The 26,340-nt window shown below is 38.4% G+C and overlaps 2 protein-coding genes across 3 annotated transcripts in view; one reads left to right on the plus strand and one right to left on the minus strand.

Annotated features, from left to right (window-relative positions):
* Positions 1-9,140, plus strand: part of LOC139733271 (complement C3-like) — a 69,781-nt gene extending 60,641 nt beyond the window's left edge. For both annotated transcript variants that reach the window (XM_071644111.1, XM_071644116.1), the window contains exons 32-40: positions 460-668; positions 1,551-1,638; positions 1,945-2,022; positions 2,637-2,742; positions 3,408-3,500; positions 4,655-4,729; positions 5,819-5,902; positions 7,711-7,852; positions 8,254-9,140. In XM_071644111.1, the coding sequence (XP_071500212.1) occupies positions 460-668; positions 1,551-1,638; positions 1,945-2,022; positions 2,637-2,742; positions 3,408-3,500; positions 4,655-4,729; positions 5,819-5,902; positions 7,711-7,852; positions 8,254-8,386 (1,008 nt within the window). In that variant the 3' untranslated portion in view covers positions 8,387-9,140. The remainder of the gene's footprint in view (positions 1-459; positions 669-1,550; positions 1,639-1,944; positions 2,023-2,636; positions 2,743-3,407; positions 3,501-4,654; positions 4,730-5,818; positions 5,903-7,710; positions 7,853-8,253) is intronic.
* Positions 9,141-15,862: 6,722 nt separating this feature from the next.
* LOC139732330 (coiled-coil domain-containing protein 180-like) overlaps positions 15,863-26,340 on the minus strand; it is a 37,662-nt gene continuing 27,184 nt past the window's right edge. The window contains exons 29-34 of the mRNA XM_071643200.1: positions 23,118-23,262; positions 22,071-22,231; positions 21,195-21,336; positions 20,023-20,130; positions 17,761-18,095; positions 15,863-15,991 (exon numbers count right to left, since the gene is read on the minus strand). Of these exons, the coding sequence (XP_071499301.1) occupies positions 15,863-15,991; positions 17,761-18,095; positions 20,023-20,130; positions 21,195-21,336; positions 22,071-22,231; positions 23,118-23,262 (1,020 nt within the window). The remainder of the gene's footprint in view (positions 15,992-17,760; positions 18,096-20,022; positions 20,131-21,194; positions 21,337-22,070; positions 22,232-23,117; positions 23,263-26,340) is intronic.

The raw sequence follows: 26,340 nt of genomic DNA on the forward strand, positions 1-26,340 counted from the left end.
ACAGGGTTGCCATTGTTAACCCTTTCAGGATGGGCTGATTTTGGTACAACACACATTTCCCATAGACTCTTGCCTGAATTTACTCGGGATTCGTCCTCAACGGGTTAAAGGAAGGACTTTATTTCTGCACTTTCTGCATGTTATACTGATATCTTACAACATAATATTGTCATAATATGAATTTACAGCATGAAGAGGCATATGTTATGAAGTACATCCATGACAATCAATGATATGCTCAAACCAGAGTACAATGTATACATACATTGTAAAAATAACGTTGAGTTGTGCTTGCTTTATAGCAAAGAATAGTTATCGGTATAAATAACAACTAGAAAATGCAAATTGCTGCCATGTTACATTGTAAGTATTAGGTAGAGAAAGAGTAGCCCTCATTATTATTCACTATCCAAACCCGTAGAATTTCAATCATTTACTTTTTTCCCATTTTTCGTACAGGTCAAGATGAAATTCAATCGTGTGGCCAATTCAGCCGAGTCCTGCCCATTTGAGGTGACATACGAGGCCCATGAGGCCCGAAATGGTGCCATGCCAGACCCCGTCAACTCCCGATCCAGGGTAGCTGTGATCCGCCGCTCTACCACCACAGCTGCCCAGATGGCTCGGGCCAAGGGAGACTTTGTGGCTGAAATCAGCTTCTGTGCAAGGTAGGATTCACATATCAACCCATTGAGGACGAGTCCTGAGTATACTCAGTCAAGCGTCTATGGGAAATGCGTGTTGTAGCAAAATCAAACCGTCCTCAACGGGTTAATGATAACTCCATATTCATATTCATATTCATAGTTTCTCTTTAGAATATTTCATCACAGACAATGAGGATAACAAGCAAAGTGATTAAGGTTGATGACAGTGATTATAAGAATAACAAATATAATAGCAACAAATCTTGACAGACATTTCGCTTCTCTCAATTTAGGTCACATGTGGACAGATATCAGTGACTGTCCTGTTTTCAGTAGGTGATTCGAAGCTTTGAAGAGAAGAAAACTATTATTGTGTCTTACTGTCAGCATTAGTAATGCAGTAATGCCTCAAACTAGAGAAGCATATATGGTGTGTCACTTTCATTCCTTCGATTATAAAGTTGAAATGAATGTCAGTCATTCATCAGTGGAGAGAATGTATCATCTTAAAGGGATAGTACAGTATTGGTGGAGATGAGAATTGGGCTTTTAACTTTTTGCGAGATACCAAGAAAACACTTATGAAATAGTACAGAGCATACCATTTTAAGAGGAATTCAAAGTTTATTTTGATGAAAATCGGGTTTTGAATGACTGAAACATTCAAAAACAAAGTAAAACAAAGCGATCATAAGTGGGTCCCACACTTATTAGAATCGCTCTGGTTTGGATATCTCAGCCATTTCAAAACCAATTTTCTTAAAATAAACGTTGAATTCCTTATGGAATTACATGCTCTTTCATATTTCATAAGAGGTTTCTCATTATCTCACCAAAAAAATGTTAGAAACCTGAAATTAGGTCTCAACCAAAACTATACAATCCATTGCCACTACATTGTAGGTACACTGAGAACACCAGGACCAACATGGGTATCATTGATGTCGGTCTCTACTCAGGCTTTGTGCTTGTTGAGGACCAGCTTGAAGAGGTGAGTGGTGGTCATTTGCTGCTGCTTCAGTGCTTTTTTTTTTTCATATCTGTGCAGACAGACAGACAGACACACACTCACATATATAGTCACCACAGAGTGTGTGAGTCACAGTGGCTTAAAGATGTATGAGTGTGACAGTTTACAGTAAATACACAATATGTCTTATGTATAGATGGTATCATACGCATACTTTCATGACATCAGATGAGAAAAATTTCAAATGTGGCATGTTATAATGATTGTAGAAAGTATTATTAATTGTTCAGACTTTAATGACCATGTGACCCTTTGATTTCCCTCCAGATGGTGAATGCAGATCATCGTCACTTGGTGCGAAGGTTTGAGGTGTCTCAGCGATCGGTCATCTTCTACCTGGACAGGGTGAGGGGAACTTTGCATTCTTTCTTTGAAGTAGCTTTTTTATGGTGCAATATTATTATTATTATTTTTTTTTTTTTCATTAAGAGTTGAAGAGTAAAGTTAGAAAAATCGATGACTTAGAATTTTACAAAGATATTGCTAAGATCGCCCAGGTATCCTTAAAATATCAGTTAAGACTTAAAATGACTTGACCCTGTCTTGACTTCACTAATGTTAAGAAACTGAAGTATACGCTCTAAATATCTGCAGCTGTATCTATGACCTGCATGCTTCACTTTCATATATCTCTTTGACTTTATATCTATTATCTGTGGATTTGGTCTGGCAGTTCTGGAAAAGTGGATATAATTGCATTAGTAATTTTTTGTGCTAGGCCAAGTACAATTAATTTTTTAATTACATGGAATGAAGACATTACATAGTGGTGCATACAACCAGCAAAAATATTTGTGTGGTTTTGTTTGCACGCTAGTTTTTGGTTGCACAGAATGTGCAGAAATTTCCACATTGCAAAAATTTCCACTTTAACACTATCTGTTTTCATGTATGCTTTTGTGTTATGGATAAAAATAAATGCATTCTATTTTTCCTCCTGTCTAACAAATTTCTACCAGATTCCTGCAGACCAGAGCATCTGCATCCGATTCAACGCAAGGCGTGAGATGCACGTTGGTAACGTCCAGCCTGTGGCCACCAGAGTCTATGACTACTACTCGCCAGGTTAGCCAAAACTACTCCCAATCATATATTTTTCCCCTCATTCCTTGGCTCCAGATTGATCTTTGTGATAATGTTGTGGCTAACAATGTGTTGAATGAACTTGCTGTTAGGTTTGCAACTTGTTTGGATTACATACTTGTTTGGATCTCACACTTGCCCCAAGAGTATTTCAAAATAATAAGATTGTGATAAGGGATGGTATCTGGACTGAGGAATGTTTCAGATTGAGTTATTGGGAGTGGACTAGTTGAAGAAATAGCAAGATAGAGCCACCTAAGATTGGTTGGAACTTGTGCTTATTGCCATGAAGTCACTTTCCACAAACTAGAGCAAAAGTAACATACTTTTTTTATCTATTAGTGGAAAATTGAGCAAAGAAAATGGGATTCCATCGGGAATGCTTTTTATTATAGGCATCAAGGATTGCTTACATGCGTGATCACAATGAGTATACCTGTCATTATGTACGGTTGACCATATGTGTGAGTTGCAACAGTTTGCTGACCTTTCTTAGTGAAAGAAATTGAACTACAGGTTCCTCTGTTGTCTTTATGTAGTGTACTATTTTGTTGCCCTGAAGAGAGAAGTACTTGTAAGATCTTGAATGTTTGCACATTGATTAATTTCATGCAATTGTCTCAATTCTCCTCTTTTCCTGAAAACAGATAAATCCTGCACCACATTCTACCACCCATTGAAGGGCTCGTCTGAGATTCAGACCCTCTGTAATGATGAGTCTGAATGTGTGTGTCCTACAGGTGAGTGTCTCTACCATTACATTGTACTTCTGTATCAACTCTTGGGCCTGCTTCATTAAGATCTATCTTAAGATTAATTGTAAGATTAATGCAATTCAGAAAAGTCATGCTCTAGTCTGCCAAAACTTTTGCTAAAAATCAAGTGTAAGTATCTTTGTGAAACAAGATTTTTAACGATGTTGATTTTATGCGTGATTCACTGAGTTATGCTTGATAAATCAATTATAAGATCAGTCATAACTCTTTATGAAATAGGCCCCTTATCTTACAAAGTTCAACTTAGGTGGATAGTTAGCTTCTTTCATAAACCCCTCCTGCTTTTTAACTGCAAAATGTCACAGGTAGATGCTGTGTGAAAATCAGAAGCCTCAAGCTCTTCTGGTATTATCTTTTATTCTTTTATTCAACTCAGAGTAAGAAGGTCTTCAAGAAATTCATCAGAGTTTTCACCATGTTGCAATTATTTCTTGATTTGATTGTAAGAAAGTTTGTATATAATCAATGTATGGGGCAAGTTGTTGGTCAGATCTGGGTCAATGACTGGTAAGGCACTGTTTGAAGCAACTGAACTAAAAGCTGTTGAGTGATGGCATATCGGCCACAATGATAGTGCCATATAAACAAACCCTTTCAATTTAATGTACATCTGTCATCTACACTATTATAAAATGATGGTGTCTTCATACTGCAATACAAAGCATGCTAGGCAGTGTTCAGCAGGATTCCAGACAGTAATGACAACTGTGTGCAGTTTATTTCTGACAACTGTGTGCAGTTTATTTCTGTGTGTGTGTGTTTGTTTTTTTTTTCCACGAGTTAAGTGATATTCTTGAAAGTAAGAACTCCAAAGATTTTTGTACATTGTGTTTTAGTTTAAGGTGCAGATCACTTTACATTTCTCCTGAAAGGGATACTTATTTCTCTCTCCAGCATTTTGTACATGATTGAATTCAGTCACTCACAATTTTTCAACATACAATGTTCATTCAAAACTGTGATCTTTAATTGTAGTGTAAAAGGAAATCTCAATTTCCAAACTCCAAGCTTGTGAGTGATTTCCTCCTTTAACTCACACATCTCGATGAATATTTTGAATGTGATTTCATGCAATGATTGATATGATCTGACTGCATTAAAACATTTTTCTTCCTTAGAACGCTGCACAAGTTGTAACCGTGAGTCTCTGAGGAACTTAGAGGAGGCGGCATGTGCTTCCGATGAACATTTTGGTAATTATCACCCCAAACAACAGACAGGTTCTGTAATGTTTTCAAATTGTATGCATACTCTGTTCACAAAAGTTGCCCTTAACAACTGTAAAGCTTGCAGGAGACTTGCTCTACCTAGCAACAAATAAGTTGATTCCTGCCTATGAAACTTATCGGAAGGAAGCAGGTGAATGAAATATTTTGTTAGTAGGCTATAGGAAAAGAAACATCTATAAATTGTCACACATTTCAGCAGTGGTTTATTCTCACAGTATCTCACTGACTCATAGTAAATCAATGCACAGTGCTACATTTTAATACACTACAGGCTTCACTTAGTTTGTTGTGTATCAATTACATATTCAAATACCAGCTGATATAACTATTTAAGATTTGGTTTTTCTTCTCTATTCTATTGTTGATGGGCTTTAATTTCTAGGCAAAAAGATGAGCTGTTCATTGACAGGCTGTTCTATCTTTCACAACGGCAAATCACTGTAATTTTGTCACAAGATCATCTTACAATAGTATAAAGCATGACATCTCAGGAAAGTTTAAGAAAGAGGAATTGGGAGAAAAGAGCCTTCCCCTCCCCCCAAAAAGAAGAAAAGAAATCACATACTGTAAAAGTGGATATTTTCGTGTGACTACTTTTTCGCGCTTGGCCGGGTCAGAAGAGTTTTGTGTGTTTTTAATTCCGTGGAATCAAGACATCACGCACAGGAATGTATTGCAAGCAAAATATTCATGTGCTGTTATTTTCGCGCTAGTTTCTGGTCGCACGAAATGCACGAAAATTTCCACTTTTACCGTACTCTACTTACCTAAAATGAGAGAAAACTGAAAAGAAATGGAATCTATCATGGACAGAATAATACTGTCACTATGAGGTATGTGTAGATGAAGAATTTGAATGAAGAGGGAAAAAATAATTGTGATGCACACTGTGCATTAATGAATTCTGGCTTGCAGCAAACAAAGTTTTGCTCAGGAAAAGGAGGGGCATTTTGCCAGCTGGTGATTACTGTATGTAGAATTACTTTGATGTGATGAAGACATGAAGTTATTATGGTTTGATTATGGTATGTATGTACTCTGTATTCGTTGCAGCTCTCAGAGTGAACATTACAGGCCAAGATCATGATAATGGCTACACTGTCCTGACTGGTAATGTGACCAGGGTTCTAAAAACAGGTAAGTACTGAGGAGATTGAAGCAGCTGTATTTTTTTACGTACACTACATACTTTGTTACGTACACTACAAAATTTGTGAGACTGTTCATCAAAGCTAAGAAAATCAATTCTTAAACCACTTGGTACAGCTACTAATATTCATGATTATGGTGATTATTATTGTTTGCCTTCTATTTTCCCTTTATGTACATTAGGTGAATTTCTGTTTGCTTCCTCCTATCAAAACTCTCAACACACACACACACACACATACACACAAATATGAAATGAACCAATTAACTTGATTAAATTAACCCAAACTGGCATACTCTCACATCAAGTGGATTAAAACAATTGGTGATGAATTGGAGATGAATTAGAATTGGTTTTGATTCTCTTTTAAGACCTTTTCCAATAAAAAGAATTAGAGATACTGCCCTCTTTTCCACTCTCTGTAAAGCATAGGATCTGTTGTGAGAGCAGATGTCCGTATAGCTGGAAGTGATGTTAAAGGACAAGTCCACCTTCATATACATAAGGATTGAGAGAATGCAGCAATATTAGTAGAACACATCAGTGAAAGTTTGAGGAAAATTGGACAATCCGTTCAAAAGTTAAGTATCTGCGCAGTCACTGCTGGAAGAGAAGACTACTACGGTGTATGATGTCACATGCGTACAACTACATAAGGAAAATAAGAGAATTTCACAAAACTTTACTTTTTGAATAAAGTGCACATTTCTTCGACTTGCTACTGACGTATGTTAAGAGTAATATTATTCCCCCTGCCTTCTGAAAGAGAGAAGTCGAGTGTGTTTTTGTTATGCGAGAAAAGGGGAAATATGTTGAATTTTCTTTATTCTTTCCTTATATCGTTGTACTCATGTGACATCACAAGCTATAGTAATCTTTTCATCCAGCTGTGACTGAGCAGAAAATTAAAAAATTCATAACTTTTTAACGAATTGTCCAATTTTCCTCAAACTCTCACTGATGTGTTCTACTAATATTGCTGCATTCACTCAACCCACATGTCTATGAAGGTGAACTTGTCCTTTTAGTAGTCTTATGTGCACTGTTTGCCTTTTTGTCTCATCCCGTGCATATCTATTATAGGGTGAAAGTCTTCTGACAGTTACTTGCTAACAGCTGTGTATAGTTCTCCAATATGGGTTGCACCAGTCTGTAGACCCAAACCTGGACATGATGTGACCTGACATTACATGACTTGACTTTACATGTCCTGGCCTTACATGTCCTTCCCTTTAACATGTCCTGGCCTTACATGACCTGACCTGAACATGACTTGACCTTAACATGACCTGATTTTCAATGACTTTACTTTATATGACTTGACCCTACATGACCTGACCCTACTTGACCTGACTTTAAATGGTCTGACTTTAAATGACCTGACTTTAAATGGCCTGACCTTAATGACCTGACTTTACATGACCTGACACTACATGACTTGACCCTACATGACCCGACTTTAATTGAGCTATTCTTACATATCCCGAACTTGTGACTTGATGTTACATAACCTGACCTTACATAACCCGACTGCATTGTATGTGACTTTACCTTGCATGATCTGACTTTACTTGACTTGACCTTACATGACTTAATTAATCTTTTATACATGACCTGACCTGACCTTACAGTGTTTATGACCTGAGAGCATTACCAGACCTTACCATCTCCTGTCAACAATCTGATTTCATCCGTGAGTGAGAATTTCTTCCACAGAGATACGGCTAAATTCAGTTTTGTCTGCGCTTGAGATTTACCTAAACTGAAATGTGCCTTGCTTTGCTGTAATTTACAGGAGTGGATGCTGTCCTACCTGGCTCCTTGAGACTCTTCTATGTCAAGGAGCAATGTGACTGCCCCAAGATTAAAGTAAAGAATGAGTACACCATCATCGGTTCTACTTCACTCCGCTATGTCAGAGAGGATGGTTTAGAGGGGTAAGATGATTCAACTTTTGTGTATTTTGTGTCTCTGAAATATTTCAGACTCGTCACAGACTTCTCATTTCATACTTTTGTTCTCGTTATCATGATTACCGGTAGTTCTTTGAAAGAGGATAGTAAAGGAGCAACAGGCAAGGCTTGTAGTAAGTTATTCTCTAGTTTGGATCTCAGATTGTAATCTGCATGTTCAAGATTAGAGCTAGATATATGCCTTAGTATGAAGAATATTCAATGAAAGGTATACAGTATTGATGAAGGATTGTGATACTTTTTATGGTAATTATTATAACCTAGTTGCTCAATGAATGTTGTTTCATCATTGCATTTATTTCTGCCGCTATGATTATATTTTGTGAATTCTTAACTTGAATGCTTGCTCCTACCTTGATTTGCAGTTACAAATACCTGCTGGACAAGAGAAGCATCGTCGAGTCATGGCCTACGAAACTGCACAAGAGGAGGAATGTAGACATTGTGGCCAAGCTGGAGGAGTTTGAGGGTGCCATGATGGAAACGGGATGCACATGACTTTGACATGGAGGAGACTCTGAGTTTGTCGCTGGAAGACCCGATCACAAAGGAAGGTCTTCTCACCACCTTGTCCTCATTTTTATTCCAAATAACTGAAAACTTGATTGTGGTACTGGCTAACTTGAGGATAGATATATATTTTCTTACAATGCTCCACTGTATGCCCCATGTTAATCACTCATAGAAAGTGAAATTTGGCCATTTGCAGGGCTCGACATAAGTGGTGGCCTGGGGGCCTCTAAAAATTGATTTCTGGCCACGAAATTTCCCAAAAAGTTATCTTTTGGTGGCCTGACTTGGCATGCAAGATTCAAAATGGATTGTTAGCTGAGGTGAGCTATTGCGATCATGCATCGCCCCGTCGTGTGTCGTCCATCGTCCATCATATCTGTCGTCCGTCCTGAGTTGTGCATTGTCCGTCATCCCTCATCTCTTGTCTATCCTGAGTGAACATCTTGCTTCTTGCAAACCTTTTTACATTTTCATCTTCTTCTTGAAAACCCCACGACAGATTTTTACCAAACTTGGCAGGTAGCATCCCAGGGATAGGATCTCAGATGAGCACCATGTCTCTCCCCCCCCCCCCCCCCCCCCTTCCCATGGGGGTCCCACAGGATCCCAAATCCCCAAGTTAAGGAAACTTTAAAAATCTCCTTCTCTGGAGCCAAAAGAAAGAGCTGAGTTAATGCTATAAGTAAGGGCATTGATGACTGCCGTTTCAAGTTTGTTCATGGCGGATCTAGGGGTTCTGTCCCCCCTTTGGGCCTGGTTGGGGGGGGGGGGGAAGGGGGGGGGGGTCAAAATTGGGGCCTTGATTTTACATTTTCATCTTCTACTTGAAAATGCATGTACTGGTATAAATTATTACCAACATAATAGAATATACAAATGGACACCATGCCCCCTGGAAGCCGTAACCACCCCCCCCCCCCCAGCTTGCTAAATGTTCTCAGGTAATAGTCTGCAGGAATGTGTGGAAGGTGAACTTGCGATACGTAAGTTAGCACGAGACCCCCCCTAGTCTCTTGATACATTTTCATTTTGGGCCACCAAAATGTCAGATTTAAAGATTTTAGTGGCCTTAATGGGCCACCTTGCAGAAAAAAAGTTAGTGTTGAGCCCTGCTATATGCCTTATATTCTTTCACCCCCTAGATATTTATTGGTACTTGCAGAGATTTTCACTGTATGTAGTCCTGTATGTCTATCTAATATAATCTCATTTGACTGTCTTTAAATCTTCGTCCACCTTGATAATCTGTAAAGATCATATTCTATGAACTCTTGATTGCCCCACCCTTCCAACACTATCAGACAATCACAGACTCATGTATACTTGCCACTATACTACCAAGACTTTACCCATGTGGGGGAAAAAAATCCCCTCTGCCTCCAGCCTCAAATTTAATAATGAAGTTTGACAGTAGTCAGAAAAGATATCGTGTATGATGTAAGCAAAGATCCTGAATGGTCAGGAAAAAACGAGAAGAAATTGTGAAGGAAAACCCAAGATTTGTGAAGATTTGTGATTGTCGTCAAATCTTCGGTGAGATATTATGTTCATTTCTTCCAGTATACATGCAGCATACCTTTAAGTCTTCTTCCGATGTGGATAGAATGACTGACTTGAATAAGAAGCAATAGAAAACTGTTAATAGGGCCAAATTGCACACTATGTGCTTCAAAGTGATTTCCGCAGGAAATACAAACTGTATATCTTCACTGCTTGTTTGAATCGTATACGTTTAGCTGCCCATTTACTGCTGACCAAATTATATATTTTATATCCTTTTGTACAATATTTCCACGAATATATTTGTATGTTATGCACACCACTACACACACAGGCATATCATTTTAAGTTTGCTAGAAAGCATCTTGCATCATGTATATCCCAGGCTTGTTTAAAGTTGTGATCTGCTCAAAGGTACAACTACTGCAGAAATTGTACGCTTTGAAAAGTTGTCCGTGATGTTGACCGTGGCCAAAAGCGTGAAACTTAGCAGTCAGTTGCTGATCATGGTGATCATTTGGAATTTCATACTGCTCATAGCTAAATCGCTGATTATTGAGAGTGATTATTTTCTTTTTGATGGCAATTGTTCACAAAGTTTGATGTTTCAGGCCCCAGCTGTATCATTAGGATGGAAAGAAATCATATTTATACACAGTAGATTAAGTATTTAAGATATTTAAGTGATGTATTGAGTACATTGAATGTATCCAGGCGTAATCGTTGAGGTTTGTGCTTCAGGTGTGATTGCCCCCTCTTCCTCAAATTGTGAACTCTAATTATGTGGGTTACTTCACTAGCTTTTATGACTCTTGACTCTTTTATGACTCCAAAGCATCTGTGTCTGTGCCAGCATGAACACATCACGCTGTCTTACCTTTGAGTTTGTGACTGTACCGCACTCGTAGAAGGTGATTTCTCTCTTTTGAGTACCCTGACAACACTGTACCATTATTCTAAGCTTGTGACAATACCACGCTAAAAGCGTGTGCTGAACAACTTTGGGGCATTGGTTATCTTGATTTATGGTATAATATCAATGTGTGAAATGATTTTCAATGAGCAAATGATGTTCTCATACTTAAGTGGACTAATATGTAATCTTACTTGGTAAAAGAAGGCACTCCCATTATCCTTGTAGAGCCAGTAGGAAAGACTTTGCCCTCTTTTCCACTTTCTTTGCAGTGTATAGTGTAATTCAGTTGAATTATAATTGATATTCTTCTGAACTGTAATACATAAGACAAATCATTGCATGCTGGGCCAGTAAGTATAATTTGTCACGGTGCTGATTTAGGTGGAAAGCCCCACATTGACTACTAGACAAACTAGTGTCTGTTTGGGTCTACTCAGATCTTACATTGTTCAGCAAATTTTGGGTAATGGATATTTCGTATACCTGCTGAAATAAAAAGTTGTGCTGGTGTACTAGTTTGGATTCTATCAGTCATTAAGTTTTAGGCAAGATGTCCCAGATGACATCAGATGCAGGGTTTCTCCAGCAGAGCCAATGAACAACATAACATTATCATTCAAAAAATGTTGTAGATGTCTATAACTTGTGCTTCCACATCGTTTTTCTCTCGCAACTCAGCACCCCTCCTCTTTTATGTATGTTTTATATTGCAATTGTATATGTAAATATAATCAGTCGAGACAAAAAAAATGTACTATTTTGTGGCTGAATTGAAATATGTATCCTGATTTTAAGGAATTGTGTAGCTTTATGTCCCTGGCATTTTAAAGCAATCGTAGTTTTCCAAACATGATTGGTTATTATTATCATTAATCTTTTTTAATCATGTTTGTAGGTGTTAAGAATGTCTCTATCATGGATTTCTGTAGTATGTACAGATTTTTATTTTTTTCCCCAATGCTTGCACTTTGCTTTTGAAACATTTTGGAGTGAATGTTGACATTGAAGTGTTAAAAAAAATGTGTTTTGTTATTGACAAGTTTTTATTGTCCAATATCAGTCATGTAAAGTGTTATGCTTAACTGAGTTAATATGCTACATTCACCGCGAACAACAGTGAACAACAGTTTGAGAAATGTTCTGTTTTGCAGTTTCATTTTTGTAATGCAATTGAGTATTTGTAAAAGGACAGAAAGAGAGAGAGAGCGAGCGAGAGAAAGAGGACAAGACGAAGAGAGAGTGAAAGAGAAGGGATGTTAACGGAAGTTTCCAGAATGTTTTATATTTGTCTGGTTGTATCACTTATGTTAAATTATTCTCTCTCTTTTTTTTTTTCTAAGTCACTTGTCTCTTTAATAGGTCGTAGTCAAGTGAAAATTGTAGCCTCTTTTTTTTTTTTTTTCAGAAAGATGCCCCATGAAAATGTGTGATTTTGCACATGTTCATTACAGCACTGACCAGTTTTATCCGTACAGCCAGCGCCAAATATGATTTGGATGTTCTTAAAGCAAACATCAGTTAATATCCCAAATTTAATTTTTACTTGTACTGTACATGTATTTACCTTTCCCAGTCCCTGATTACAGTGATCGTCTTCCTACCATTTATTGTCCAATCTGTTGAAAATTCATTTTTCAAAACAATTGCTCAGTGCTAATGATGAATCAGCAATGTAACAAGTATATTTTTCTTTTACTTTATAGTGATTATATTTGATATTTAAAAACCATTCAACATACCAGAAATTCTTAAATTACCAGGTGAGTGGCTACACTCTGTATGTGTTTTCAGTCTTGGTGGACTTAAGTGCGATGAAGCTTGTGTGGGCAATGCACTCATTTGATTTTATATTCATTTTGATATTATTTTGACATCATCTTTTACAGAAATGACAACTATAAACAAAAAATCTGACATGGTGATTTGGTAAAGGAATGGCAATAGGTTTAAATAATTGTGTAAAAGAAATGCAAACATATGTTGGTATGGTATGGAAGTGCGTGTCATCTCTCAGCTCATACTGCATTTTAAAGCATGTTATGACAGTCAAATGTGAAACAAACATTCTTCGGCAGTTTTGATGTTTCCACAATATTAATCCATACTACCTATTTTGATCTAAACAGACTTAAGAAGTTTTAACGTGCTCATATTGTTAATCCATGTAATTGATATCTTCAAGGGTTGTATGTTGTATGCAGGGAAGCAACTGGTTTGATATTGCAGTGATGGAAAAGAATGAAAAAAAAAAAAACAGAATTGGAATGGAACAAAATTGGAGTCTAACTGCTGTTTTGAGGAAAGCATTTTTGTAACTACATTTTAATTCAGCATTTCATGAAGTGTGATACTATTATATTTAATGTTTTCAAATTTGATTTCAAAGGGTATTTATGATGGATTGCTTCTCCCATTTCATTAAAGTTGCTCTGAAATTTGGTTTACTATTTTTTGTTAAGGAAATGGAAGTGTGTTTCCATTGGTTAGTACTTTGTTTCATTTCAAATTGCCTATTGTAAAATAAACAGTATTCATAAATAAACACTTTTAACTATGCAAGTGAATACAAATATTTGAGTGGATTTTATCATTGATATGTGCTCCTACACCGATGAGAAAGAGGTATGAACTTGATGGAAATTGAGATTTGGTGCCCGTTTCAAGAAACTTGGCTTGCGATTAAAAGAAAAGTTGTGTGCAATTTGTGAGACTTGTGTGTGATTTCTTTAGTTGCGTTGAAAAGCAAAGTTTCTAGCAACAGGGCCTTGACTTATTTAAAGTGTACCAATACCCTGAGTACTATGTTTGCTATATTTGTAGAATATACTTGACAAATGCCCTCTTCAAAATATGTATTATCATCTTTTTGTCACTCCAATTTTTATCTATTGGGGTTTAAATGTAAATTTTGTATACAAGAACAAAAATGACTTGAAATAGACTAGTCGATCACCTGGTCCTTTCAATTACACTATTGCGCTATTAATATATATATATATATATATTTTAAAAATACGTCTTGAACGATAGTGATATGCTATGCATGGGCGTGATCAGCTAACCGATCGACATGAAATCTCAATATTTGTAAAAACGTACACATATAGCTAGAATGCGCACACATCAGTACTGGTGCTTATGGAGTAGAACTTACACGCAGAGCACAAGGGCCAAATTGTTACAGAGATATGATCTGATTTATCGAAAAACGTATACTTTCAGGGTCTATCACAGGTGAAGTATGTCTGTTTTTAGTGTATTCTAGCTGCACACAAGTTTGATTTTCAGGGTATTGGTGCACTTTAAAGTGTTGCAACACTTCTACTTGTAAGCAGTCTTTACACTTTAAATACCATCCAATGAACAGCATGCTAACACAGACATGCATTTTCGTGAAACCATCCAAAGAAATACCTACATGTAATTTTGGTGTGTGGGAAAATGTTGCCATATTGATATATTTCTTAAAGGGGCACTCCAGACGATTTTCATAATTTCACATCATGTAGAACATAAATCAGCAGCTCCATGTACATGTATAGACGTGGAATTTATTGTGGTCCTTGAGCAGAGAAACCAATAATCTGAAAATTTTAAACAAATTACACTGAACAGTGTTGATGACATCGGAGCCTCATGTATTTCAGAAATACAGCAGTGTAATTCCATTACAATACCACTTGCTTAACAAGTTAACCTGTGTAGAATCTATGCATGCCTTCTTCTTTTGTTGTGCTTGCTTGAGCCCCAACTCATGCATTCTTATGGTGAGGCTGCCATGTCATCATCCTTGTTCATCGCAATTTGTTATAAATTTTGAAAACATTACTATTCCTCATCCCAGTCACTATGAATTCTGAAACTTTGTACTCAGTATAACTTATTTATAGTTGTTCAAATGAAAAAAAGTCTGAAAATCTTCTGGACATCCCCTTTAAGAAGTAGGAGGAGTGATAAAAAGAAAAAAAAAATAGGACAGCAAATTAAAAAAAAAGAGAAAAACATAACATAGTGTGTTTGTATCTTTTATTACACAGAATATCAGCACTAATCCAATCATCTCAGATACATAACTGAGGAATAGTACAAAGTATGTACATTTAAGCGGTGTATATGCAACAAATACAATGTTGTCAAGAGAATGGAGGAGTGCATTCTCTGCGTTCATTTAGAACAATTGTAGTAAAATGACATTTTCTCACTCCACTCATTCCACTTGGGCAAAGAGAGTGAATTCAAGTCAAAAGATGTAGCTTCAAAAGGTCACCCTGTCTCACACACATGACTTTCGTTGAAGAAGTTGGACGGTAAATTTATGCGGAAGGAATCGTTAACCAAATAGCATTCTCTTAGATTAAATATCATATCATCATATACAGAACTGCATGTACACATAGGAACTATCATGAATTCATGAGTTTATGTACATATATACAATTTGATAAATCTGTTTATTTTACACAAGCTTGAAACATTGCTATAAAGAATATGCAAATCTGACAAGGTGGTAAGCTTTCCTGTGGGTGCTGTTTGGTTTGCTTGCATAGTGACTCTTGGTGCTGTCAATACTCAAGGTGACAAACATTCCTTCACTCCTTGGAGTCTGTCCGAGTTTATGGATCCTGTAATCACCTTTCGATAGGACACTCAAAGGCCAGTCAGTAAGGACAACCTTTGCTTGTTTTCTCAGTATAGCGTTGAGGTCCTGACAAAGTAGGCTTTTCTCATTGCCACATATCTGCATCTCATTAATTTCAAGATATTATCTGGATGAGAACCTTTCTATGCAAAACCAAACATCAAGTAAATCTCACTAGTGGAGAGCAAAAAGGCCATTACCTCTGATAAATAACTTTGCATTTTCCTGATGCATTACAGTAATGCCCTTTTGGTTCTCAGTACCTTGGCTAAGGTTTATGCAGACATAATCAATTCCCTACAATTTCTAAGATTGGCTTTTCCTAACATCAGTCAGATTGATGTGGTCTGCCTGGTCCCACACAGTCAAGGAGGACAAGGGTCAAAGGACAAAGGTCAGGCCCTTGTCAGTAGAGGTCCTTGACCTTCTGGACGGCAGTCTGCCAGCTTCCTGTCCATCTGTTCTCTGCGATGGTTTCCTCGTCTCGCTTGGTGCCAATCTGTTTCAGTCGCTGCTGGTAGTCAGTCACACATTGCTGTCAAGGACATGGAGGTAGGGTGTGGAAGTAAAAGGTCATGGGTCAGTGTTATAAAACATATAACTCTCTCTCTCTAAAAAAAAACATGGGTCAGTATCACAAAATACATAAGTCTAGAAAGAGTGGCCATTACTGTACATGATCAAGTTGTGCTATCATCTACTGTACAACTCCACAAACCATTGCTTGGTAGACATGGAGGTATCAGATGTCTTCATTGCTTTGGTTTCTGACTGGTGTGAATCTACAATGACAATATCGCATTTTCACTTGAATCAAAACAGGAGAATGATTCAAAGAGGCCAATTTTGAACACTGAAGATTACACTTCAAAAAACAGGTAACAAGCTACATCTATTTGGTATTAGATCAAAATCCTTACCAAGTAATCATGCTTAATTCAATATAACAAGCCGTTTCCTGCATAATTGAACCAGGGAGGTGTAAGGAAAGGAGAGACAACTCCTGCTCTCCTCTGAAGTCATGCGCGGCACCGCCGAGAAGTTATGCGCTTAACTACAGGTGGAAATCAGGTGCTTTGACAAAAGAGAGCATCAATAATCGGGACTAGCGCTCTCACATCTAGAAATACTTGCCCCTACTGCATTTCGCTCTCTCTCTTTCAATGTGATGGCAACAATGAATTTGTGTACCTTGAATTGGAGCAGAGAATCAAAATGCAGTGTAAAACTGACAATTTTAACGGAAAATAGTTTAAAAGCACGCTGGAGCACGCTTTAGCGGAGTACTTTATTTGAAAGATCAAAATATCCCAGATTAAAGGATAGACAACTAACATGCGGAAATGTGCGCATTATAGAAAAATATTAGGTTTTTAAGAGGGCCTAATTTTCATTTCATTTCGATTTGCGCATTACGAAGAAACTAGAAATACATGTTTATAATATTGAATTCTTTCCTCGTCTACTCTTAATCAATTCGAGTATTTCATTTAAAATTTTACGGGGAAATAAAACTTGTAATTCAACGAAAGGTGAAATGCGTTCTTCGTCTCCGAACTTCGCCTTGCAACTAGAGCGGTGCAGAGCATGACTTCAAAGCGTATAGTGGAATGCTGGACATCCCATTGTCACGCTTTGAACCCAAACATGTGTTTGCATGAATTACGAAGAGTTGTCTCTCCTTTTCTAGCACCTCCCTGATTGAACCACCAGCACATCTCAGGCAGCACACAATAGTGTAAAACACGATATATTTGCGGCATGAAATTTTCGTGATTTGGAGCCGATGGCCTTCTTTGCGGCATGAAATTTTCGCGAATTGCCATTGGTATTCAATGCATACAGTATAAACAAGAACTTTCGCGTGCATTTTAATTTTGCGAATGTTGGCGCTCGCGAAATTAAAATGCACGCCAACATTCCTCATTTTACAGTAGTTGGGAATGTGGGATATTCTCTTTAAAAAAAAAACATTTGGACACTGAGTTGATATTTATAGATGTAGAATATACCAACTTGTGACCTTGTCTCTATGGTGCGCAGTTCAAAAAATTTGAAACATCTGTAAAATGAGCAACTTTTATGAAACAAACTATGAGAGAAATCCGGCAAGAGGTTCCAAAACCCTGCCTACTGCAAGACAATGGGAAACTTTGTTTTTGTTTGCTTTGCACGTGTGTGTGTTTGTGTGTGTGTCTGTGTGTGTGTGGGTGGGGTTGCTATTGTTAGATGGGAGTTCCTGAAGTGTGTGGCAAGGTGGTGCTCTAGAAGACTCAACACTGTATGAGGAAGCTAGAGACTCACCTGGAGAGCGTCATTGCGGCAATCAAATGCTGCCTGGTGGGCCAGGGTGGTCTTCTGTGTGGTGACAGTGGCCGTTGTAGTTGGCTTTGGTGGAGGCTCACTGGGCTGACCCTTCGCCTTCTGTGCCCGACTCCGGCTGCGCGTCGGTGTGGAGACGGGCTCTGGCCTGGAAGTGGGAGGGGCCACGGCCGGCTCCGGCTCCACACTGAGGGGTAGCCCCGCCCACTGCCGGCTGCCCCGCTTGATGAGAGGCACGTACTCGTTGTCCTCCAGAGGGAGCCCCGCCTGCTTTCGTCTGATGAGGGCGCTGGTCTTCATGCGTTTTGGGTCCACGCCTGTAAAGAAAGGGTGAATGTTCAACACAGGTAAAATTCATACTGGAGACAGAAAATTGCTTCTTTGAGGATTGGAACCCTGTGTAGCTGAGCATCTTTGAAGTATCTCTCAATGAAGAAAACAAAAACAAAAACAAACAGATTACAACTTCATGTGATGATTTAATTTCTCTTTTATGTTTTCTGAGGATGATTTCAGCTCATGCTCTTGCAGATATATTCATGTTAATATCTTTGATTATTACCTATACGAGGTAGTTTTGCGAGGCAATTGCAGTTGGTATTTTGCAGGGTCGTGGAGTTCAGCAGGCGACATTAGAGCATATCACGAGCATCCGGGCTTTTACATACAGTGGACTCCCGTTATAACGAAGTCCTCGGGACCGGCAGTTTTCTTTCGTTATATCGGAATTTCATTATAACCAAACAAAGACACAGTAGAAATACATAGAGTGGATGACATTGCAGCCAAAATTTTCACTTTGTTATGACCGGAATTTCGTTATAACCGTGTTCATTATAACGGGAGTGCACTGTAAACATTCTGGTCTCGCCAATCACTCAGCGCAGCAATCACTTTACATGTAAACATTCCCGTCGACCACAAAGCGAAGACATTCAAGGACGTTGCCGCGTGTCGGTTACACGCAACACAGAAGAACGCCGATAAACCAACTCATACAATTAAGGTCGACCACTTTCAGCAGCACTACACGTCAAACAATGACTAGTCCATTTGTGCTCAATAACTGCACAGTGACAATCAGTTATTACAACTCTCCAAATTGAAACAGAAGCAAAAAATAAAGTGTAAAAACGTTCAGATGTTTAAAGTTCGCCTGTTACAACTACACATATCTAGGAAGTTGGAGTTGAATGGTATACATTGATGAACAATTTTCAATTATTCGACATGTTGGCGATGATCTACAGGTTGTCAAAATAATGTGGGTTGATCTATATCATAACGTATAGCCGTATTCACATATTTTCCTAATTTACCTAGGGGATTAGGTAATAATTATGATATTGACTGGCCTTGAGGGAGATACCTGATAAATATTGCCCGCACTGAAAGAATATTTGGGCAATATTTTCTGGTATCTCCCTTGAGGCCAGTCAATATTATACAAATGAAACCATCATAAAAAACATGAAAGGTTTGTGTCTAAGGGCTTCACATTGTACAGTGATAGTCTTGCCAAGACTAGCATCTAAAACTAAGGATGTGGGACTGCAGATAAGGGAGAGGGGAATTTTTCTTGTCTTTTTGGCTCTCCAGCTCCAAAACATTTGAAAGAACAGAAGTTGGTTGCTGGACTGAACCACTCACTGTGAATACAGACAAAATGATCTTAAAATTTTAAAAAACTTCTCGAGAATGTGCACTTGTAAATTGATACTTAGTCGTTGCAAGCTTTATGTAATGTACAAAACATTAAAAGGTCACTTTAAAGTGAAGGGAAACTACTTCATGAAAACCTTAAAATGGTGCTGAAATAGAATAGAAATACTATGTTAGGTGCTTGCACGCTGAAATACCAATAACATTGTTCAAATGCATGCATCAGTCTTCCTACATATCAAGGAGGACTCGGCTGTGGAACTCACTTCCAAACAACATATTTCCTTTAGCTCCCAACATGAACAGATTTCAGAATTGTGTTAATTCGTATTTAATTAGTTTGTTGTAAGAACTTACTTTTATTTTGCATATGCATACAGTTTATAAGCTATATCAATTATGGCTTACAATTTGGTAATCTAGGGCCACCTTTCATCACATTATGATGGTAACATCAGGCCCAAAAGAGCACAAGAAAAAAAAATAATAATAAGTTGGGCAGAACGCCTGACAAATTTGTAATATAATGACAAAGCCCTACAGTAAAAGAAAAACAAAAACGAAGATGCAAATGAGACTCACGTCCTGTGATGACATCATCAACCACCAGCTCAGAGTCAAGGAGGAGAAGAAGCTGCTCTGTGGTTGAGGCAAGGTGTCTGACAAACTCATCCCCACAGGCCTTCATCTCTTTCTGTGGGTTTCAAAATAAACATACTTTCAATAAAAGAATCAATATACAAATCAATTACTCTTGCACCAAGATTTTTTCCTTGTAACTGCTTGACAAACTACCCTTCCTTAATGTAAATAAGCATTGATTATTCAGTGTTTCAGTTGTAGCTATGATTACAAAAAAAAACCCCAAACAAACAAAAAACTGGTGTTTATTTATGTCAATGAAGGGCAATTTGTCAATCAGATGCAGGATAGAACCAATACATTATGAGAATCTGTGCTGGGAGTTATACAACTATCTAAATTTTACAGATAGTGCTGCACAATCCTTGATAAGTACAGGTCATATAATGCCAAGTTTACTTGCATTCATAGCAGCAGTAGCAAAATTTGTCACTATTGCTTCTAACATGTAAATATGTGCCTAAAACTTTGAAGCGATACTTATGAACTTTTTTTAGGTGGGTAAAAATTGTAGCTATCGCGCAATTTATCAGAAGAACTTGTTCCATGTCATTACACAAGTCACTGAGTTATTGCTGTGTTTTGCTTGTCTCTGAAGACTGTGTTTTGCTTTTCCGTGAGTGTGAGGCATGTGCCGAGAATGACTGATGTTAAACATATGATTGAAAACCTGAGAAATCCAGACAGGAAAGATAATGCTATAATTGATGTGTTGAATGAGTAACAGTGCAAACAGCATAAAAACAATTGATCAATCAATTAATTAATTCATTCATTTATTTCCATTTCAAAACATAACATTTACAAAAATAAGAATTAAATAATGCCTCCGGCCACTTCGTTGCGGAGGCATAAAAAACAATTGCATTGGTACAATTTATACATTTTGAATGGAGGGATCATACAAAGCACACAAGAGGCTTGTTGGAAATAATCCCATACACATAATAATTACATTTTCACCCATTGAGGACGAGTCCCGAGTAAACTCTATGGGAAATGCGTGTTGTAGCAAAATCAACCCGTCCTCAACAGGTTAACTGCCAACCTGACTGTACCTATAGAGACCTACAGAGAAGAAAAGAGAGGGAGACATAGAGAAAGAAAAAAACTTGCCTCCAGAGCGGTGGCATTCTCCTCAACCCCCTTCATGTACTCTTTGCGTCTCTCTTCCTCCTGCTGACAGAGAGCCTCCAGCTCCCTGCGATTGTGGGGATGGCCCAGGGTGGGGCGTAGCAGGTTCTTGTGATGGGTCTGTGATGGGGAGGAGAACTTGGCTTTAACTCTTCATCGGACATAACAACTAGTCATCCACTCTAAGCAGCAAAGATCACAACAACTAAATGATTTACTCTAGGCAGCAAAGATTACCACAACAATCAAAGATGAAATTGTAACATAATCAAATCTTTATCTCCTCTTATATTGGTTTACTTATCAGAACTTTTCAAAATAATAATGAGGAAAACAATTCCACATTACCTGAAAATGAAACCTGAAAAATGCAGAATACAGTTTGTAGTCTACCTTTTGTATGCCATACTCCAGGCATCTTTTTCTATCAAACATGAAAAATATACACAGTAAGAACAGGACTTTTCTCACTCAGATATCTTACACGAAAGATGCACTCTGCTTACATCATGCGGGAAAACAAAAACAATATAAGACCATACTCAATTTGGTTGTGTTAGCAGTATTGCTTGATATGTTTCATGCAGTGCTCAGCTCAACCATGCTTGATAGTCTTAATTAAGTATTCTGTCTTTGTATTCTGCCTTTTTAAAATTTTTTTTTTGTTGTATTTTTTAAAGCTGAGCCTGCACAGAGTTAGAAATGATTACACTGAATAAGATGGAAGACTACACTATTGGTTGCTAGCATCATGTTACTACACAGACACCTGCTTTTTTTCTATCAAACACCAGAATTCCTCCTTGATAAGGTATTGGTGCAAGTAAACCAAGCACTACTCCTGGCTGCCTTACCCTGGCTTTCTCCCACTGGCCCTGTTTCTGGGTCAGCTGTCCGCTGCCTCTCTTCATGAGACTGTCAGCCTTCTGGATGTGGTGTTGGAGGAGCTGGTTGATGACCAGAGGGGGAACCTTAGCCACCTCCTTCTCTAGTCTCTCCAGCTGCTCACGAAACTCTGTTACCATAGCGACGAGGAGACAGGGATGATGATCAAAAGGGAGGAAAAGTTTGATGATTTTTATTCAAACAGTCTTTAGATGGGTAGGCAGTATATCTTTTGTTCATGGAATGATATTGTTCTTTACAGACTGTTTCATTTCTTTTTGTCTACTCCATCTCTTATGTTGTTTTTTGTCTCTTTACTGCTGTAATCATAGTTTCCAGCCTACCATCTTGGTCAGCTTGCTCTTGGTGATGATGAGTAAAATCTACAACTGCCTTGACAAACAAACTACTTTATCACCTGTCAAATGCATTGATGGATTGCATGACAATGCACAGCAGTCAATGTTCTCATTACCTCATAATGCTATTTCCAAACTCAGCCACATCATTTTTTCCTTGGTTACCACTGCTGTAGCTTAAATCCTCTTCCCTACTAAGGAAAGTAACCCATGTTGTAATCACATGAGAAGTTTTCCCTCTATGTCCCAGTCATTCATTCATCAATCATGTGAGTCAATAGAGTACTGAAGTAATGAGGTAAAAGTGGATATTTCATGCAAGTAATTTTTCGCGCCCAGCCGGGTAAGATGAATTTCACATGTTTTCAATTCTGCAGAATCAGAACATTAACTACTGGAACCTATGATGTGCAAAAATATCTGCAAGCTTTTATTTTTGCGCTAACTTATGGTTGAGCGAAATGCGCGAAAATTTCACAACCGCAAAAATTTCCACTTTTCCATTAGCTTGGGTTGGAACCAGGTGCGCACACTTGTTAACACTCGGGCGAGGTGAGATTGCACAGAAACAGTTTCCATGGTAATAATTGAATACGACATCACATTCTGCTTACTCTACAAAGTCACAGTACATGCCACGCCCCCTGCTCCACCCACCTTGCAGACACTGGTTGTGATACTGGTCTGCCTGTGTGTAGTAGGATTGAAGCTTGGTGACCACCACGTCAGCGCACTGCTCAAAGGTCTCGTGGATGGCTTGAGGGCGAGTCACAGGACGACTGCTCTTCTGTCGGTAGTATAGCTATGAGCAGGATAGAAATATTTCAGGGGTAAGACACTACCAACACTACTGCCATTACCCTCTAAAAAGTTTTATCAAAGAAAAAAACAAACAACAAACTTGTGCTGCAGAGTGGCAGGACAGAGTTATAGAAATTTTCCTGCCAAATGAAAGGGTCTACTCTGAGCTGGGAATAAAAGGGTTATAGAAATTGTCCTGCCATATGAAAGGGTCTACACTGAGCTGGGAATGAAAGGGTTATAGAAACTGTCCTGCCAAATGAAAGGGTCTACACTGAGCTGGGAATAAAAGGATTATAGAAATTGGCCTCACTAATGAAAGGGGATAGACTGAGCTGGGACTAAAAGGGTTATAGAAAATGTCTTGCCAAATGAAAGGGTCTTCATTGAGCTGGGAATAAAAGGGGTATAGAAACTGTCCTGCCAAGTGTAAGGATTTATACAGAGATGGTAATGAAAGGGTTATAGAAACTGTCCTGCCAAATGAAAGGGTCAACACTGAGCTGGGAATAAAAGGGTTACAGAAATTGTCATGCCTCATGAAAGGGTCTACACTGAGTTGGGAATAAAAGGGTTATAGAAACTGTCCTGCCAAATGAAAGGGTGAACACTGAGCTGGGAATAAAAGGGTTATAGAAATTGTCCTGCCATATGAAAGGGTGTACTCTGAGCTGGAAATTAAACTGTCCTGCCAAATGAAAGGGTCCAGTGCTGTATATAAAGAGAGTCTGGCCAACTGCTAAATTGGACGCCATGTCGTTACTGCGCATATTACGCATTACAGGGTTAGCGTGTACGCTCTGATGTAACAAAATAACCAAGCCAAATAAGGGGTAGTTAACAATGGGCACTGCGTATGAGCGCACTTTAGTAACATGGCTCCACAAAGATCACGGGACCTGTTTTGACCAATCACAGGCTTCAAAACTCATGAGCCGAAAACCGAGTTGGCCAGACTCTCTTTATATACGGCACTGAAAGGGTCTACACTGAGCTGGGAATAAAAGGATTATAGAAAATGTCCTGCCACATGAAAGGGTCTACACTGAGCTGGGAATAAAAGGGTTATAGAAATTGTCCTGCCATATGAAAGGGCCTACTCTGAGCTGGGCATAAAAGGGTTATAGAAACTGTCCTGCCAAATGAGAGGGTCTACACTGAGCTGGGAATAAAAGGGTTGTAGAAATTGGCCTCACTAATGAAAGGGTCAAAACTGAGCTGGGAATAAAAGGGTTATAGAAATTGGCCCGCCACATGAAAGGGTCTACACTGAGCTGGGAATTAAAGGGTTATAGAAACTGTCCTGCCAAATGAGAGGGTCTACCCTGAGCTGGGAATTAAAGGATTATAGAAATTAGCCTCACTAATGAAAGGGTCAAAACTGAGCTGGGAATAAAAAGGTTATAGAAATTGTCCTGCCATATGAAAGGGTCTACACTGAGCTGGGAATTAAAGGGTTATAGAAACTGTCCTGCCAAATGAAAGGGTCTACACTGAGCTGGAAATAAAGGGGTTATAGAAATTGTCCTGCCATATGAAAGGGCCTACTCTGAGCTGGGCATAAAAGGGTTATAGAAACTGTCCTGCCAAATGAAAGGGTCTACACTGAGCTAAGAATAAAAGGGTTATAGAAATTGGCCTCACTAATGAAAGGGTCAAAAACTGAGCTGGGAATAAAAGGGTTATAGAAACTGTCCTGCAAAATGAGAGGGTCTACACTGAGCTGGGAATAAAAGGGTTATAGAAATTGTCCTGCCATATGAAAGGGCCTACTCTGAGCTGGGAATTAAAGGGTTATAGAAACTGTCCTGCCAAATGAGAGGGTCTACCCTGAGCTGGGAATTAAAGGATTATAGAAATTAGCCTCACTAATGAAAGGGTCAAAACTGAGCTGGGAATAAAAAGGTTATAGAAATTGTCCTGCCATATGAAAGGGTCTACACTGAGCTGGGAATTAAAGGGTTATAGAAACTGTCCTGCCAAATGAAAGGGTCTACACTGAGCTGGAAATAAAGGGGTTATAGAAATTGTCCTGCCATATGAAAGGGCCTACTCTGAGCTGGGCATAAAAGGGTTATAGAAACTGTCCTGCCAAATGAAAGGGTCTACACTGAGCTAAGAATAAAAGGGTTATAGAAATTGGCCTCACTAATGAAAGGGTCAAAAACTGAGCTGGGAATAAAAGGGTTATAGAAACTGTCCTGCAAAATGAGAGGGTCTACACTGAGCTGGGAATAAAAGGGTTATAGAAATTGGCCTCACTAATGAAAGGGTCAAAACTGAGCTGGGAATAAAAGGGTTATAGAAATTGTCCTGCCATATGAAAGGGTCTACACTGAGCTGGGAATAAAAGGGTTATAGAAAGTGTCCTGCCAAATGAAAGGGTCTACACTGAGCTGGGAATAAAAGGGTTATAGACATTGTCATGCCTCATGAAAAGGTCTACATTGAGCTGGGAATAAAAGGCTTATAGACACTGTCCTAGCAAGTGTAAGGATTTATACAGAGATGGTAATAAAAGGGTTATAGAAAATGTCCTGCCAAATGAAAGGGTCTACACTGAGCTGGGAATGAAAGGGATATAGAAACTGCCCTGCCAAGTGTAAGGGCTTATACAGAGATGGGAATGAAAGGGTTATAAAAACTTTCCTGCCAAATGAGGGGGTCTAGGGGTTTATTTCATGTTGCAGGACAGTTTCTGTATCCCTTTTATTCCCAGCTCAGTGTTGACCCTTTCATTTGGCAGGACAGTTTCTATAACCCTTTTATTCCCAGCTCAGTGTAGACCCTTTCATTTGCCAATATTCCTTGTGGAGTGAACTACTTCCACCGTATTTAAGCAATTTATTTCAAATTTGGTATTCATAATGATCTATAAGTGTAGTTATGCAAGACATATATTGCATTTGTACAAGCCAAGGCATTGCCATGGTAAAGGTAAATTTTCTTGAAAATCTTGTGGAGTGAACGTCTTCCACAGTTTTGAAGCAATTAATCTCAAATTTGGTGCAATGGTGGTTTTGCTGTCAAAATCAAGTTTTTAGGTTATTTAGAAGCTGATATATTGAAGAAAACCTGT

This window comes from Diadema antillarum, unplaced genomic scaffold (genome assembly GCF_040938485.1).
Source record: "Diadema antillarum isolate AM-2024a unplaced genomic scaffold, OU_Dant_1.0 scf00000024, whole genome shotgun sequence".
Lineage (NCBI taxonomy): Eukaryota > Metazoa > Echinodermata > Echinoidea > Diadematoida > Diadematidae > Diadema > Diadema antillarum.